Consider the following 17,531-nt stretch of genomic DNA (forward strand, 5'->3'; position numbering starts at 1 on the left):
CAAACTTAATTTAGAGAGAATTATTTCAAGGCTTTTATATGAAATAATTCAAGTGTTTGGCAACACTTTATTTAAAAGCTAGGACTTGGGTAGGAACCCCAAGAGTTTGTGGAAGTTCAAATTCTGACTAGGCTCAAGTGGTTAATTCTGTGGTAGCTTTGTGATAGGTAGGAGAATACACTGGTGGAAATAAATTAGACAGAGGGCACTTCCTTTCTAGTGGCTGTTTGATCAAGCAGAGCTTGCAGTGCCTTTCAGTCCAGAGGAGGAACTGTAGTCCAGATCCAGTTGAGCTATGTGACTGCAGGGAATCTTGCAATGTTCCCCATAGACCTTTTCTGAGAATTCATAGAAATCTTTTTCTTCAGTCTCATACTCAGGAACGTATGAGAAGGAATTAAATCCGCACTCCTTATTCTGGATAGAATAAGAATTTTCTCCAAACCTCTGCAGTATTACCAGTGACCTCAGAATACAGCCTGTCAATAATGTGTATAGCCAAGAAATAAGAGATTGTTCCTTTAATCATTTTCTGTAAGTTATGTAAAAGACATTGGTACCAGATTTATTGCTGTAGTGCAAATGATTTGCAGAAACAAGCTCAGTATGGCTATCAACAGGATGGACATCTTTCAAATTGTGAGATTTCAAATGACATGCTTCATAAGCACCAATTTAGTGTTTTTCTGTTTTTAGCATTCCTAGTAATTACCTTGAAAGGAAAACAAAACAAAACAAAAATAACAAAAAACAGTTCTACAAGGAAAATCATGTATCAGACTGCAGTGAATTTAAGTTCTTACTAAACCATTACAGGTAATTTAGTGTTGTTGAGACTGCTTTAGGATAGCAGGACCTAAATCCTCAGTTTATGCTGTTCCAAACACTAGTAAAGTAAGTAGTTTTTTTAAGCATCGTGCTATGCAAATGAAACAGGAGCATGGTATGCCTTAGCTGCAAGTTTGGTGATTCACATAGTTGATTCTTTGTTCTGGTGTGGCTCCGTAGTGGAAAGAATATCTGTTTGACTGGGGGGGGGGGAAATGGGGTAGTTAAACAGTGCACACATTTTGAAGGTCATATTTTTAACTGTTTTCTTTTAACCTCTTCCCTTGTCTGTGTTCTAGGTTCAGTGGCACTGCAGATCACGGATGGTTGCAGGAGCTAACTTCTACATCGTAGGGCGAGATCCAGCAGGAATGCCGCACCCTGACACTGGGAAAGATCTGTATGAACCAACCCACGGTGCTAAAGTGCTGACAATGGCCCCAGGCCTGCGAGCACTGGAAATTGTACCCTTCAGAGTTGCAGCTTATAATAAGAAAAAGAAATGCATGGACTATTATGACTCTGAGCAGTAAGTCGTGTTTTAGTTCTAAAACATTTTGAGCAGCAGCTGCCTCTTCTTCCCGTGCACCCTCCAGTAAAAGAGTAGTTTTTAACTAGTTTTATATAGCTAAAATATACCAGTCTTCAGAGTCATTTTTAGACCACTGATACAACTTGACTTCAGCCATGATTTGGGTGCAGTTCCACAGCACAACTTACCTGATGCAACTTGAGTTGCCACTGGAAGCTCCCATTTTCCTCCCAGGTACTGGATTTTGTGTAATTCTGGAACAAGCTGGCACAAGTAGCTAGGTCTGCAGGAAAATATTACTCGTTTTAATGGAAGGATTAGCTTTCTGCTGGTTTATCTTCCTAAATATGCTTGCTTGGTGTCAGGTGAGCATCAGATGTGATGCAGGAGAATCAATGGGAGAGTGCAGCAGGGAGAAAGAAGGTAGTGGACAATGTAGTGGCAACTAGCTGCTTGCTTAACAATAATGCAAAATGGTGCCCTAAGTCCATTGTGTGACCCAGGAGTTTTTAACTGGCTTTTGTTTTTATGATTTAGTTACAGGACAGGTAATTTTGTCTTCTGACTATCCCCAGATTATTTGCATGTGGCATAACAGAGTCCAAAACTTACTGCATGTGTTGCTGTGGTGTCAGTGAGTGGAACTGGAAAGGAGATTTGTCAGTTTAGTTTAAACCTCTTTATTCAGATTATTGAAACTACTTTTAAGTCAAGCTGCAGTTGAAGTTAGTACTGAAATACTAACTGAAATAAATAACTGAAAATTTTCAGCTGCTTATGCTACAATTATACAGAGTATAAGTCTCCAAAGATGTCACTGGCTTGTGGCAATCAACCAACATATTTTATTCAGCATCTTGTGTTTCTCACAATTAATTATACTTCAGTAGATACTGTGCTGCCTCAGCCTTAGTCACAAGTTATGTGAATACTTTATATTTCAGCAGTAAATTCCAAGCACCTGAAATGGCCTGCTTTTATTTTTGAAAGCTGTAAAGTGTTATCTTCTCTTGCACAACTAAATCTAATTTTACGGTAAGTTCTTGCATTGTTTGGAAATAAGAAGCAGCAAGACAAAGGCAAATTTGCTGAAACCTGACAAGAATTAAAATAGCTTCGCTGTGTGTTACTCTACAATGTCCATATGTGTTTGGAAATTTGATGATTTACTACACTGCAGATGTTTTGAAATAGAATCTAATCAGGGAGGCTTATTTAGCAATTGCAGTTTGCTGATGTTGTTCTTCCTTCCTCTTTCCTCCCATTTAGGCAGCATTCCAGTATAAGGCTTCCCTCAGTGCTCTGAAGCATCTCTTTGGATAGTATTGCAACCGGGTGTCTTTTTTTTTTTTCTTTTTTTTTTTTTTTTTCAACCAAGTGTAGCTCTGGGTAGCAGCATCAGACCAGACCTACAAAGTGACGCAGATGGCACTTTTATTAGAAGGAATAAAATTAGAGGGAAGGATACTCCTAACATGTGACATGAAAGTCTTCCTACACTTACTGCCCCTAGCTGTTGAATACTTCACTGCCTTTGTGCCATTCATTATTTGAGATGTGCCTAGAAACCCTCATTGCTGTGCACAATAACTAAATCCTGATGTAAATTTTGCTAGTTTTGTCCCAGCTTTTATGCATTATACCATAGCAGTCAAAAGGCTGTTGTAGTAGATGCTACGGGTATTTGTCCTGTTTGTTTGTTGTCCAAGTGATTAAATAGGTTGGTTTGAAAGATCACAGAATCACAGAACTGAAGGGGTTGGAAGGGACCTCAAAAGATCATCGGGTCCAACCCCCCTGCCAAAGCAGGTTCCCTAGAGCAGGCTGCCCAGGTAGGTGTCCAGATGGGCCTTGAATATCTCCAGAGAAGGAGATATTCAAATCCCTCTGTCCCCCACACCTCAGGTATTTATACACATTGAGGAGATCCCCTCTCAGGAGATCCCCTTCTTTTCTCCAGGCTGAACAGCCCCAGGTCTCTCAGCCTTTCCTCATAGGGAAGATGCTTCAGGCCCCATATCGTCTTTGTGGCCCTCCACTGGACACTTTCCAGGAGATCCCTGTCTTTTTTGTACTGGGGAGCCCAGAACTGGACACAGTTCTCCAGGTGAGGCCTGCCCAGGTCCAAGATAAATACAACAAGACCAAAGTGAAAGAGTTCTGCTGGTGCAGGATAGATTTGATTTAGATCAAAGGGAGTAAAAGTGTACCTCTGGCATTAGCCAGAGTAAATGATTAACAACTAAAACAAACAAAAACACAACAACACCTCTGATAAGAGGTTTGCCTTTAGTTTGAGGCTTTTTTTTTCTGTCACTGTCTTGGAAAAAAAGCTCATAGAGCTGTTACCATGCAGCTTTACCTTGCTGCTGTCAGCATGCAGACCATTTGTCCTGTCATTCTCTGAATGCTGTTTGTAAGCTGCAGGCTGGACTGGAGTGTGGCAGCAAACCTCTAGATGGCAATGCAGATGCACGCAGGCTCGAAGAGAAAACCATTCATGCTCCTGCTCACCATAGGCAGAACACTGTGGGAGGCTCCAGACAGAGTTAGAGCTTGGGTGGGTGCAGCTGGCTGCATTTCAAGATAGTCTGTAATGCCAAAAACATAGACTCCTGGACCATGTGGTGTTCGGCTCTGTAAGGAGAATGGCAGGGAACAGCAGGTTGTCTGGAAACATGAGTGTCAGTGCTGCTGGAGCACCCTTGGGTATGAAACAGTCATGTTCGTGTAAGTCTTTCCTGAGCTCACCACTTACGTGGTGAAAACCACAATGTGAAAATGCGGGGAAGAGGGCTGTATGCAGAGAAGCATTGCTCTGGCTTGTTTGAGGAACGGGTAACTTGACTTCTGTCGCATCTAATTCAATTCCTTGAGGCTTGGATAGTTGACAGGCAATAGGCAGTTCAAGAGCTTACATCACTGACAGAGGCATGGAAGCTTACATCAAGCATTTACTCCGTGGGTTTCCCCCAGACTGAGCTGTAGGTGAGCTGCATGTCTTAGCTGCTGCCCCCACGACCTCCTAATTTTACAACAGCTATGTGTCACGGTGCAGACTTCTGAAGACCACCACAGATTTTAAATCCTAACTTCGGGTCTGGGAGACTTAATCCTCTGAGTTCACAGTTCTTGTCCTGCAAGCAAGCTCAGGCCTGCCCCAGAGGAGTTGTTCACCAGGAATTCGGTCATCCACAGGGCCACATCGCCAAGCAATGGCCAAAGGGAGCTTTTTGGAATGATGTGTGACCTGTGTGTTGGTAACTGCAGGCAAAAGGCTGAAGTCTGTCATTTCTTTGTCATTGTTCTCTTTGCTGTGCCATTTCCACCGTGTTGGTGACTCAAGGGAGCAGATGTCAGCAGGCAGCTGGGTCCTGAGATGGAGACTGCTGTGAGAACAGCACTAGTTCTGGTTCCTGGCTTTTCCGAGATCCAAATTTGGTAACTCCTTGTGCCTTGGTAGTCTAAATTCAGCCACTCCTGAAACAGAACTGAATGTGGATCAGTAGCTGAAGATGGCCAGACGTGTTTTGGAAATGTTTACAGAGAGAACTGTAGTTACAGTGGAGACCTTCCAATGAACTTCCAATGATCTGAGAGCCACTATCAGAAGTGTAAAAAGTAAAAACAAGAACCCCATAAACAACTACCTAATGCTGAAATCTGTTCAGAAGAAGTCGGTATGTTTCTTCAGCCAAAAAGGCCTCTCAGTTACCACAAACAAGTGTAGTTTGGGATTGGTGGCTTAGTAGTTGTTTGGGTGAGCAACGATTCCTAATTCTTTGCTGAAGACCGGTCCTAAAAATGCAGCCACAGACTGCTGCTGAGGAAAAAAAATAATTAAGAAAGGAAATTAGTCTGACAATTCAACACAAAACCCAACAAAATACCCAACACATGTACCGCCAAAAAATAATTAAAAAAAAAAAAAAAAGAAAAAAAGAAAAACCTTCCTGCAGTGTCTGGAAAAAATGGCTTTTTTTTTTTTTCACCCTTGAAGAAAACCCATGAGATCACTTCAGCTAAAAGGAACCCATAAGTAAGGTTACCATAGCAGGCTGTTCATGTGCTTTGTGAAATGCGAATGAAGCATGGGTACCTGAAGAGCAGTGATGATTTTGACTTTAAAAGTCCTGGGAATAAACTATGAAATACAGTTGTCATAGCTGCTTGCATATATCAATCATACTTACAGGTAGCTGTTTCAGCCAAGCACGTACTGTTCTGAACTTGTTTGGTGTGATACCTGATTTTTAAGTGGCAGCAAGAGGTTGAAATAGGCACACTTGATTATGCATCTTAATTTAGTTCCATGAAATCTTGCTTCTCAGTTAACATTAGTATATCATTTAGGATACATTAAAGCACCACAGCAGCTCAAAATACCTAAACCCTTCTGCCAATCAGCAAGCCAAGTAGAGGATTTGCTTTCCTTAGGATGTTATTAAGCACATAGGTTATGTTTCGCTTTCCCACAGAGTTTTTTCATAACTGGTTTGGTGTTGAACCTAGTGGATGTGAGCTGGTTCGCTCAGCATGGCAGGGTGTTCCCCAGACATTCATGCAGATTGATGTGACAAAGGCTAACGCTGTAGGGAACAGTGCCCTGCTGAAGTGCTGCTGTAGGTCACAACTTGACACTGCGAAGGCAAATTTCAATCCAGTCGAAATCCTCCCGAGAAGCATTATAAGCTTGGATTTCACCTCCTGACAGATTCTGTTTGGGGAATAAGAAGGTGGAAAAGGAGAAGTGTTAAAAGACTGAACCTGAGATAAAGAGGTCTGTGGAAGTAATTGGATCTGAAGGTTTGCCAGCTGAGTAGAACACGTTTTGAAGTCCCAGCAGAGCGAAGTCATGTTATTGCTCTATTTCTATACGTTTGCTTCCAGAAAAACTGTTTTAATGAATAAGTGAAACTGCGAGTGCATGGGTCCTTACTGTTGTCATGAATGTTGATTTTACGAGTGATTTCTTAACACCCTCAGATTCCCACTAGAGACATTGCCCTCCGCAGGGGATGGGAATTTCAGGGAGGTCATTTGCATGGGGCCAGATACCCTAGGAAAAGGTTAGGGCTCCCCAGAATCAGTGTGTTTGTACTCATCTGGCTGGAATAGCTGGTACGGGGTAGTATAAAGAACACTTATAGGGAAGAGACTTCTTCCCAATAAATGATAAGCAAAAATCAGCTGTATAAAATGCACTATACTTCGATTAAACCTTTAAACCTGCAGGGAATAATTGCTGAAGAGGAGATTTTTTTTTCCCTTTGGTTATTGTATTAAAGTACTCTATGGACACCGTGAAGATGCAGCAGAGTCAAGAACCTACAGGTTTCCTACAGGACTGTGGGCATCTGCATACAGTTGTTTCCTACATGCAAACTGGTGATAGCTTGCTTGTTTTGTCGTAAGAACTACGAGCTTGAAGTCAGCCTTGAGCACTGTTCTTCATGTTTAAGTTCATAATGAAACTTTGAGAAAGCTTTTAATTGTGTAGGCACCAAATATTACATCAATACTAGTCAAACTTGATTGATAGTAAAAAATATAATATAAAAAAACATATATATTATTATATAAAAATATAGTAAAAAGTAAAATCATTTTTACAGGCATTTACTTGTTTGCAGTGTGGCACAAAGAAAGCTACTTCCAGCAGCTACTGAATAGAAATTTGAACGGCACTTAAATGCCGTGCTCAAAAAAAAAAAGGCTGAGTTGATTTTCATTGAGATTCATTCCAAATTTCACTTGAGAATGGGATTTGGATGGCTGTTGCATTTAATTCCATAACAGCTTTAATGGTCAAACATTTCCCCCCACACACTTTCTATTCTGCTCAAGTCCATTTTATGTTGGGTAGCTCCCAATTTCCTCAAAGCTCACTGGACAGAATTACTGGACTCTTCTTTCTGTCTTCTTCTGTTAAGAAGTAAGTCACATTTTGTTTCAAAATGCTTGTGTTTCATATCACACTACAGCATTTCTATGTAGTAGACATAGCACTTTCAGATTCCCAGGAGATTTTATTTTTGCCATTAGTGAAGGCAGTACTTAGGTGTTATTTATTTCAATAACGCCTAAATACCGGGGAAATTAAGCTGGAAACTTGAGCAGAAAATTGAAAAGGAAGGAACTTACAAAAAAAAAAAAAAAAAAAGGAAAAATTACTGGACCATTTAAATGGAGGGTGTATATTGCCAAAGCTCCATATTGAGTCAACTTAGGGATTACTAATTAAAGTAATTTTTAAAAGTGAATCCTATTTAACAGAAGTTTGGGAAGGCATCACTTAGTACTTCTGTACTTTAGAAATGTTTGAAAATGACTATTTAAGCAATATTTTGCTATACTGAATGTAGTATGTTTCTTAAATGACCCTTATTAATGTTTTTCTATGTTTTTTCTAAGGCTTCTCTAGATTTTCGTAGTGGATTTTTCTTTTTTGGGTAGTTCTCTATCCCATCCTTACAGCTGCTTCTTGCACAGCCACAACTAGGGATAAGAGGAACGTGAAGGAAATGGGGTCCTTATTGAAGCAAACTGCTATGGTGCACGTAAATTTATTGCCTTGGTCCCGTTATTTCACATGTAGGGCGTGGAGGAATTTGAGTCTTTCTGCAATCTTAACGGGCAAGGAGGGAATAAAACAGACAATGTAGTTTTGGTGTTTGGACCTTGGTGTTGTAGAAAACATGGAGAAACTTCATAGCACTTGCTTTACTCTTATCTTCCCAGTCATCTAAAGGTTTAATTTTTTATTTTTGCTAGAAGATTAACCGGGCTCCTCATTTCACCACACAGGTTTTGTAGAAACAGTTCTTAAAGAACTGAAGTTACCATCGAGCGGTGTTAGTGAGCACGGGGCATCTCCACACCAAGCAACAAAATGTACAGGTGTGCTTAATGCTGGTGACATTATTCTTTCTTTGGTGGGCTTGCATCAGCTTAAAGTTTTTATTTTTGCATAATTTATATTTTGCAAAATTGAAGCACAGTGGGGTTTTTTGCCTTGCTGTTGCGCTTCAAGAACCTAATTCAGAGATCGCTCTCTGAATTAAGAGCAATAAGCAAAGAGCACGTATGGCACTGCTGCTGTGTAGATGCATACAATCCAAATCAAAAAGTTATGGGGTTAGTGGTTTTGTGAAAGGGAACTGTGGAATGCTTTCTGCAGCTTGCTAACTTCCATACCCTACTGAGCGTAGCTCAGCACTTAGAGCCAAGTTCTGCCCTCTGATGCACACACTTGGCTCTTGTTTCTATCTCAGGCATGTGCATCTGAGATCAATACTTGGCTTTTATTTCAAACAGACAAGCAAAGAATGAGTAATGGATACATGTTGCAAATTGAACAAATGGCGTAAGTAAAATTGCCATATTTAATTTAAGAATAAATCATTTTTCTTTGGAACACTTGGTAGGATTGTGGCACTCTTGTCTTGGTTGTACTGTCTCACTGTTGTGAGGAGTAGGAGTTGAACTTGACTGGAACTTTTGCTGCTTATCACCACTTACCTGAGAAGTTGATTTTAATTTAGATTGTCCTGTTAATGATGATCAGTAATCAGTGATCAGTTTACTTTTTGTTCTGCAAATTGTCCTTCATTATGAGATCTTCTGCCATGTTGTTCTTCCATTCCCTAGTGCACTGAAATGATCTTCTCTAACCAGTACTGCAACTGGTGGACTGCTGGGCTGCTGCTGGGGCAGAGAGGTTGAGGGTGCAGAATAGGATGGCTGCTGTTGTTGACAGAGAACTGAGACAGGAGGTGGAGGAGAGAGTTGTCTCTCAGCAGAGTTCCTCACAGAGAGAGAAAGCCAGGCTAGATGAAGGCACAGACTCGATCCAACTCCCAGAAGATGAGTTGGACCGAGCTGCTAAACCTCAGGAGTTACCTAAGCTCTGTGTTGTAGTGGGTGTGTAAAGATGTACAGACACTGAGGGACAAATGTCTGGAAATAAGTTGCTATCAGATCATACTTCCAAGAAGAACTTCCATTAAGTTATCAAAAAAGCAGAAGAATTGTGGGCAACTTTGCATTCTTTTTAACTAATTCTTTTTTTTTTTTTTTTTTTTTTTTTTTCCTCTCCCTACCTGTTCTTCTCCCTCTCTCCCCTTACTCCCACCCCTATCCTCTCAGCCACGAAGACTTCGATTTTATATCAGGGACCCGCATGCGCAAGCTGGCTCGAGAAGGACAAAACCCACCGGAAGGCTTCATGGCTCCTAAGGCTTGGACTGTGCTGACAGAATACTACAAATCCTTGGAGAAGGCTTAGGCCTCTTATGAACCACAGATCAACATTTGACGCCTGATTTATTTACAAGAAGGGGACCACACAGTCACCGTTCGTGTTGCTTTGTTGTGGTGTCGGTCAGGAAGTTCTTCTCTGAAAACAGACTCTTTCTCCCTAACTTAGCGTCATTCTTTGCCTGTCCTTATGGGTTTTATTATGTCCTGGCACCTAACTAGCTGCTGGTTTTAATGTCTTTTATTACAGTTAATATTCTTGCAGTAGGATTCTTAATTCTTGTCTTTTTGTTTTATATATATATATATTTTACTGCCTCTGTCCTATGAATTCTGCAACTGTTAAATAGATGCAGCTTTTTTCATGTTATTTAAACTGCTGGATATTTTCTGTTTTCAGTAGTTTGTAGGAGAAAGTGTAATAATTAGACCCTTAACTATGGATAGGTGCTCAAGAAATGGAAAAAAATAACAGCTTTAAAATTACTGTTAAAGGTTACTCTATTATTCTCCAGAAGCTTTTAACATTAATTTTTCAGTACTTGTAATTAAAAAGCAGAGTTCTTTATGCAGCATAATTAAACTTTTTTGCTTTCTTTGTTAATTTTTGGACTTCATTGAGTTATCCAATAGTTCCCTTCTGCTGTGGACCTGTAAAGACGACCAAGTAATGAGTAAAAAAGAAAAACACTTTACTCTTTTAATTGATAACTAATCCATTTTTTTTTTTGTGCTTCTTGCCTTATGTGTCAATAGGGAATGTTTTATCCTATTTGATTGCACTTGCCAGTGTTTGGTTCCAGCTACAGTCATTCAGGATGAACTTAAAGAAGAAAAAAAAAAAAAAACAACAAAAAAAAACAACAAGAAGTATGCCACACTGACCTCAAATTCATGTTTAAGAATTATCACAAGAAAAACTGAAGTCGTTAGATCCTTGCAGTTCCTGTGGTAGAAATGCTTAGTCCTGAAGGTGAAGTATCTGTTTTTCAACATCTCCAATGGCAACATAAGGGCAATCTCATTGTTTTCCATGACAGACAAGGCATATTTGCTTCTAATAGGATTCCTCCAAAATCCTGAAGGTGGTTAATTCAGTATGTGAAGCATTAACTGCTGAAGAAAAACATGAAAAATAGAAAGTAAAATACTTCCCTAAGTACACAGTAATACTGATCTGTTGGGATCTTTTCAGGTATTTGCAGGTAATCAGTGGAACAGTCATAACTGTTCTTAGCCTGTTCACTAGGAACTTCACGTATCCTCACAGAAACTTATTTTTCTGTTGGTAAGAGGTGTACAAAGGACAAAACAGAATGTTTTTCAGAATGAGGAAACTGGCCTGCTACAGAGCCTGGATGAGGCATGTTCATCTAGATTTTCTTTTTTTTGGATGGTGGGAGGTTGTAATGAAGGGACCTGTGTAATGAATGGGATGAATACTGCTTGCAGTCTTTGGTTACTTGTTCACAGTACTATTTAAGACAAATGCTTTGAGAATGACTTCCTTCTCTTTTCCTCCTCTGTCTGTTTGAAGAGACACAGAGAGTAACTTTTAGTGGGATTTATACCTCTGTAAGAGGCAAGAAAGTAAGACGGAGTTGTGAAAAGACAGAGGCGTGTTCACCAGTGAACCGTGACAATTGAAACTGTTTTGGTAGTGTAAAGCTTACTCCTCTGGAATTGCTGAACAGATTTTCTTCAAATTTGGTTTTGTTTTTAGATTGCATCAATTTACAGGACATGCAGAATCCAGAAGCAGAAGTCATTTCCTATCTGCGCAGGTGTACGTGCAAAACTGCAAGCTTAACTATGAAGGTGGACAAGAATTATCAGCTGGTCAAAAGTGAATTGCTGTTGAAAGTTGGAGTTGAGACTCTTTGCTGTCAGGTTTGATTCTGAAAGTAATTAGGATGAAAGATACAAAAAAATATTTTGGCAGAATGGCGAGCAGGGGTGGAAGTGTGCACAAGTAGATGTTTTATAAGTGCTGCTTGTGCTATATGAAGTCTGGACAGTATGTGGAGTGGTAAGCACGAATGTTGAGTCATTCCGTAAAGTTAATTTAGAAGCAGGAATGTCTGCAAACAAATTAATACAGTGATAAAAAGCAGATCTAGTTTTCATGCTTAACTCTTTTGATGCTGAGGCCCTGTTGTTATAGTGCTTCTAGAAAGCATTCCTTGCAATGCTGGGTATTAAAGAAGCCTTCAGCTTTATTCTAACTTACTATTTATTCTAAAGCAACAGCTACAGCATTCCCAGGGGAATTTCCTGATAAAGAACAAGAGCATCTGGTCAATTTGTGGGCAGAAGGTGCTCTGTACAACAGCAGTTTTCCCATATCATTAATGTTTTCATTGTAGAATGCTAATTTTTCCTCTTCTGTTAGTGTCTTCTGTAAGGAAGTTGTATTTTACATGAAAAAGCTACTCCAGAAATGCTTCCAAAATGTTCCCCTTCCCTCCCACTTTCTGCCTCTGCATTGGTATGCATTACAAGTGGTTCTTTACCTGCTGCTCTCACACAGGATAATTTATGGGTATTATCCATTGCTTTTTGTAGGGTCCCAGGATGATTGCTCGCTTCTAACTGATCATTCTGGTGTATTGGGCGTGTGAGATACGAAAGCAATAACACCCATCCATATGGCCGATGCAAGGACAGTCTGGACCCAGTTTTCCAAAATAGATGGATTAATGAGGTAGTTGGAGATTACCAAACCCTAATCCTTGGAGTTAAATAAATGCTAGAAAATTACTACCTTTCCTAGGTGAACCGATGAGTTCCAGATGTTTTTGATTCCTGCAGTACATACGAGCAACTTGAGAAAAAGGCAAAAAAATATATATATATATTTTTTTGTGTAAAGAGCCACACAGCTGAGAATTCTGTTTTCCTATGTGAGATCTCAAATGCCTGTGTTCGACTAACAGGAATACTTGGGATGACTTTTCAAGTGAGGATCTGAGGGTCACAATGGAAAAATCCTGGATATGTGCTAAGGGTGCTGACTTATACCTGATTTTGTTCCTTTCAGTAGGGGAGCTAAACACTAACAACTCGGTAATGCATTAGACACACAAAATGGAACATGTAGAATAGGTCACAATTTTTTTTTAGACACAGTTTGGAGATAAGCAAGCCTCTACATCTGGAATAATTCAGTAGAAGTCTGCAGGGGGAGGATGTGAGTGGATGTCTTGGCGTGGTGGTGGTGGAAAGAGAACAGGGCTACCGTGGGCTGTGTAGACGGTACTGTAAGGGGCTTGAGTTTGGACCTCCTTTGCATTTCGTATTTCCTTAATTTCAAGGAGTTCCACATGTGGGTCACACAGAGGGTTAAACTTACTGCCTTTCCCTGCTACAAAAGCAATAAAAATTACTTCGGGCATCCTGACAAAATACTAACAGAGTAGTCCAGATGCTTTCCCTTCCTGATGGATTAAAGGTGCTAATCAGTATCTTATAATCAGTGTGTTACTCCCTTTCCCAGTCAAAGCTGGCAGCTTCAAAGACAAGGATGTGTGTGTGTCTGTTACTGCATTGACACACATGGCATCCCTCCTCATCTCCAGTCATGAACCTTTAAGCCTTTGTGCTGTGCACTGTAGGAACACAGAAAGAAGCCCTCATCTCTGTTACAAATTAGCTTTCCTATGAGTCAGAAGAGAATTTTACTGCATCTATGGCACCATCTTCAACAACAGGGAAAGGAAAAGCTGTTCCTTCTCTTACATAGGAGAATTCACAAGAAAAAATGAGATGGAAAGTGATTTTTTGTGCAACTTTGCAGGGATGTCTGTCCATCTACAGGAATGGGATTTACGGTAGTACCTGAACACGAGTCAGAGGTGTGTAGGAAAGGTATTCCAGTCCTTAAATCTGATGCAGAATTTGTCACCACTAAACATAAAAAAAAAAAACAACAGGAGGAACTTCAGGCTGGAGTGAGTTGGCTGAATTGGCATTACAATGAATGCAACTGATAGCTCAGAATTAGTGTTTTCTTTTTTTCTTGTTTATGAATTGGTCTCAGAAACTTAAAACTCAAAACCCTTAATTAAGCTGCTGTGAAAGAGTGCTGCTAGTTCTGTTTTTTTTTTCCATATTTAATGCTGCAAGCTGGACCTGATAAGCTAGGTTGCCAAGGGTAGCTTTAAAGCTTTCCACGTCCAGTTTATTGGATATGGGAGTTCCCTGCCAACAGCCAAGCAGGTGTTGGGTAAACATGTGATTCAGAGGAAGTCAGCGCTAAGGTTTCTGCTCAGTTGCATTGTTTTACCTTGAAGAAAGCCTGAGGGCTGGCGTAGCAGGGCCTCTTTTAAATTTGCTGTCTCCTTTCATGAAAAACGTTTTGATTATGAATATAGCTCGATTTTTAGCGGTCTTTTGAAGTGTCCATTGAGGGGTTTTCTTTGCGTCTCCTGCAAGCTCTGTGCCTGCTCTTGTGATATTGGAGAATTTTTTACCTGTATCCCTTTTCATTGTTTAGTTTTTATTAAAATCTCTTTTTTCTTTATGGGAGGGTGTATATGTGCATGAGCCAGAGTCATGCCTTCAGCATTTCCAGAACTGTTTGCCCTAGAAACCTCATCTTGATATCATTTTGAAGTTGAAGGGGGAAGGCAACTACACTGAAAGCTAGAAAACAGTGCTTTAAAACCACATCTGGAATTCTCAGACAATAAATGGCTCCAACTTAAAACAGAATGCAGAGATTTTAATATGTCATAAAACCCGAGGAGCCTTGGATTCAGTATAAGGACTGTCACCCAACCTTCATGTTAAAATCCACTACACAACACTTTGAAGTATGACTGTAGACAGAATGCTACCTGTCTGTGTATAAAAGGAGAAAAAAAAAAAAAAAAAACTTTTTTTCCAGCATTTTTTTCCATAAACTTCAATGGAATGGAAATAGTGCCTGAATCTTTCTTTTTATCCTCTGCAAACAGAGCTGTTTCTTCTATGGAGTCCTACACTTAGCAGTCTAAATTTCACCTCATGAGAAGAATAAGCATTTTGGCCATATCCACGTGTCTTCATCTCATAACAGCAGTTATGATGTCAAATAAAAGGCTTGCAGTCTAGGCTGTGAGTTTTCAGGTTTTCCTGAGCACCTGCAGATCTCCAGGCTTTCCACCCAGATGGCGTTTGTCCAAATTTCTATGGACTAAATCAATTATTTCTGTAATGATTGATAGTTAAGTTTGTTGCAATAATTATGATGAGACAGAGAGAGAAACCAGTATCCACATGTTAACACTCTCCGGACAGCGTTGTTGCATTTGATTTATTACCAAACATGGCATTTCAGGAGGACAAATCCACTCCTCTAACTTGGAAATGTTACTCTGATTTCAGGAGTGCTACTCAGAGAAAGAGAAAAAATTTAGGCGCTCATACTACTAACTTGATTTCATTGACAGCTTTCTCAAAGGCTTAAGTGGAAGCAGAAGAGACTCCTTGATCCTTAAACATTGGGCTCAAAAGGGCTGCCTGCTGGAATGGAAAACTACAGTCTGATAGTCTGTGGAAGGTTGGTTGCAGGATTGATAATGTGTCATCAAGGTCTGCTTTGTTTCTAGTTGATGAACACAATATTTTACCACCTATGAAAAGCAGTATTTTGATCATTTAATTATTTTTTTTTTCTGGATAATAAAGACAGTCATGAGACAAGATCATGTTTATACATAACTTCCCAGTAGGAAAAAGTTTACTGCTATTATAGTTTATATTTAAACTATGATACAGTCTAAAAGAACCAGTGTTATAATTATATGAGCAAAAATTTCCTATCATGCTATGTGACAGCAGAGCAATAAACGTGCCATCAGTGTCAACATCAAAAGCACAATGCCAAATGCTAAATATTATTGACACTTCTTCATTAGGGACAGTTATAAATAACTCCTTTGTCCATTATTTCTTCAAGGAAAAATACTGCTTCTTCCTGAGAACTGTAAATCTGTTTGCCTTACTTGGTAGTTAGAGACACTTGGAATGACGGTGGCTCTTCATAAGTTTTACTGTTTTGCTGTATTTTTGAAGGCGTGCTTCTGAGCTCCATAGCAAAACGGCTTTACAAAGAATATTACAGGTTTATAGTTTTTCTTTGTAAACATTCTTGGCTATTTTACTTATGGCACTTCAGATGTTTTTCCATCTGTGAAATTAAAAAAAAAAAAAAAAGTCTTGTAAAGGTCAACTTATGTAGAGTTTGGGTACATGGTTTTTATCAATTATTAAAACTACTCTAGCTGGCTTCCTGTTCATACAAACTTTTGGTTCAGGGTCGTCCTTAGTGTTGTGACAATTTCTTGTGAAACACTTGATATGCTGGAGAAAAGTGGAATTTGGGAAAGATGATGAGTTGGTGGTTGACAATCTCATGATATTATCCTTCAAACACTGATAAAAGACTACACCTTGTAACATGTAACTCTTTAAGAAGAATATTGTGCCTTTTCTATAATCATTGTCAGGATATAAATGGAAATTCAAAGCAGCATGTTCTGTCTAAAAGGTGAACAGAAAGAGAGAAACATTCTTTGGTCAGTTGTTTTCTGGAGATAAATATGCAGCTTCCTTTTCACGTTTTTAGTGTATTTAAAAACAAAACAAAACATATGAAACTCCTGATCTTTCTATTTCCATATTTAAAGATACCTCTGGGTGAGGACCAACTTGTTTTCTGAGGTTCAAACAGTTGCATTGTCTTCACTTTGAGGATTTGCTGAATATTGGTGATGAAGTGCAACTAATGGCCTACTTGGACCCATCCTACACTGGACAATTTCAAACAAGAACTCTCATCTTTTCCCTTAGATTCACTTTTACGTAGGTGAAAAAACCCACCCAACGTGAAACTACTCCTCATTTCAGGTTTTTCCTCATAAACACGTAACTGATGAAAGAAAATTGAGCCTCTTTCTCCATTCTTGATTCAATTACGATCCTACACCTGTCTGTAGATCTTGGAACTAATACTGAGGATTTAGGTGCCTTTCCACATTGATCTTATGAAATTACCTTTGGAAAAGGTTTCAAAAGGATTAAAGTTAAGCTAATGTGAACTTGAAGAAATACCTGGCTGCCTATGGAGAAATCTGATTGCATTAGGAATCTGTGGAGTAGGCACTAATTCTTCTCTATTTAATCCATGAGTGAATGTTGGAATACACAACCTTTTATTGTGATAGGAAAGTCAATTATCTGAAATGTGACAATGTGGCTTTCAAAAACAAAACAACAACACCACCACAACAACAAAAAAACAACAACCCACAAACTAAACCTTGACTGCTTGACTAGCCAAGTAATAGCAAGAGCATAAAGTAGGAGATTTTGTCAGTGGCTTACAAAATGGTGAATACAAGTCAAAGAAGGCCTGCCCACTAAAACCCAGAGATCTGTGCCTGGGAGTCTCTCCACTGGGAGACTACCACTGCTGCGAAGAATTCCAGTGTGGAGGAGGAATCTATGCAGCACAAATTTTTTATCCATTTCATGGTTTCTGTGGAATTTTCAACGTCTGCTCAATCTCTGCGCGTAATTCTAATAAAATATGTGCTCATAGTACATTCCGCTCAAGTATCTTTTCTTCCGTTTCTCATAAAAGTATGCTCTTTTTGTTTCAGGCTGAGAATCTTCTAGATTTGAACGTGAGCAGGAAAGCATTGCGGTTTGCAAGGGACCTCATGCACTTTACGCTTTCATCAGTCAGCTGTGAAAACCGTGAGAGAAGGGGCTGGGAGTGTTGTGCGGCCATGGAGCTTCTAGTTCTGGTCAGGGCCAGTATAATACAGGCCTACAGGCTTTTTCACTCTGTAAAGCACTATAGTTTATGGTTGATGTTATTTTAGTAAGAATTAGACTATGATCTTGTTGTCTTCTGAGGTTCCCT

At 39.6% G+C, this 17,531-nt stretch overlaps 1 protein-coding gene across 2 annotated transcripts in view; it reads left to right on the forward strand.

Moving 5' to 3' along the window:
• The window catches only part of PAPSS1 (3'-phosphoadenosine 5'-phosphosulfate synthase 1), a 42,210-nt gene extending 31,903 nt beyond the window's left edge, over window positions 1–10,307 (forward strand). The window contains exons 11-12 of one of the 2 annotated variants that reach the window (XM_082758583.1): window positions 1,128–1,357; window positions 9,509–10,306. In XM_082758583.1, the coding sequence (XP_082614709.1) occupies window positions 1,128–1,357; window positions 9,509–9,647 (369 nt within the window). In that variant the 3' untranslated portion in view covers window positions 9,648–10,306. Of the gene's footprint in view, window positions 1–1,127; window positions 1,358–9,508 lie in introns of both variants that reach the window. The other variant, XM_082758584.1, reaches the window with a different exon arrangement.
• The last annotated feature ends 7,224 nt before the right edge of the window (window positions 10,308–17,531 follow it).

Source organism: Aythya marila, assembly GCF_965140915.1.
Source record: "Aythya marila genome assembly, chromosome: 4".
NCBI lineage: Eukaryota > Metazoa > Chordata > Aves > Anseriformes > Anatidae > Aythya > Aythya marila.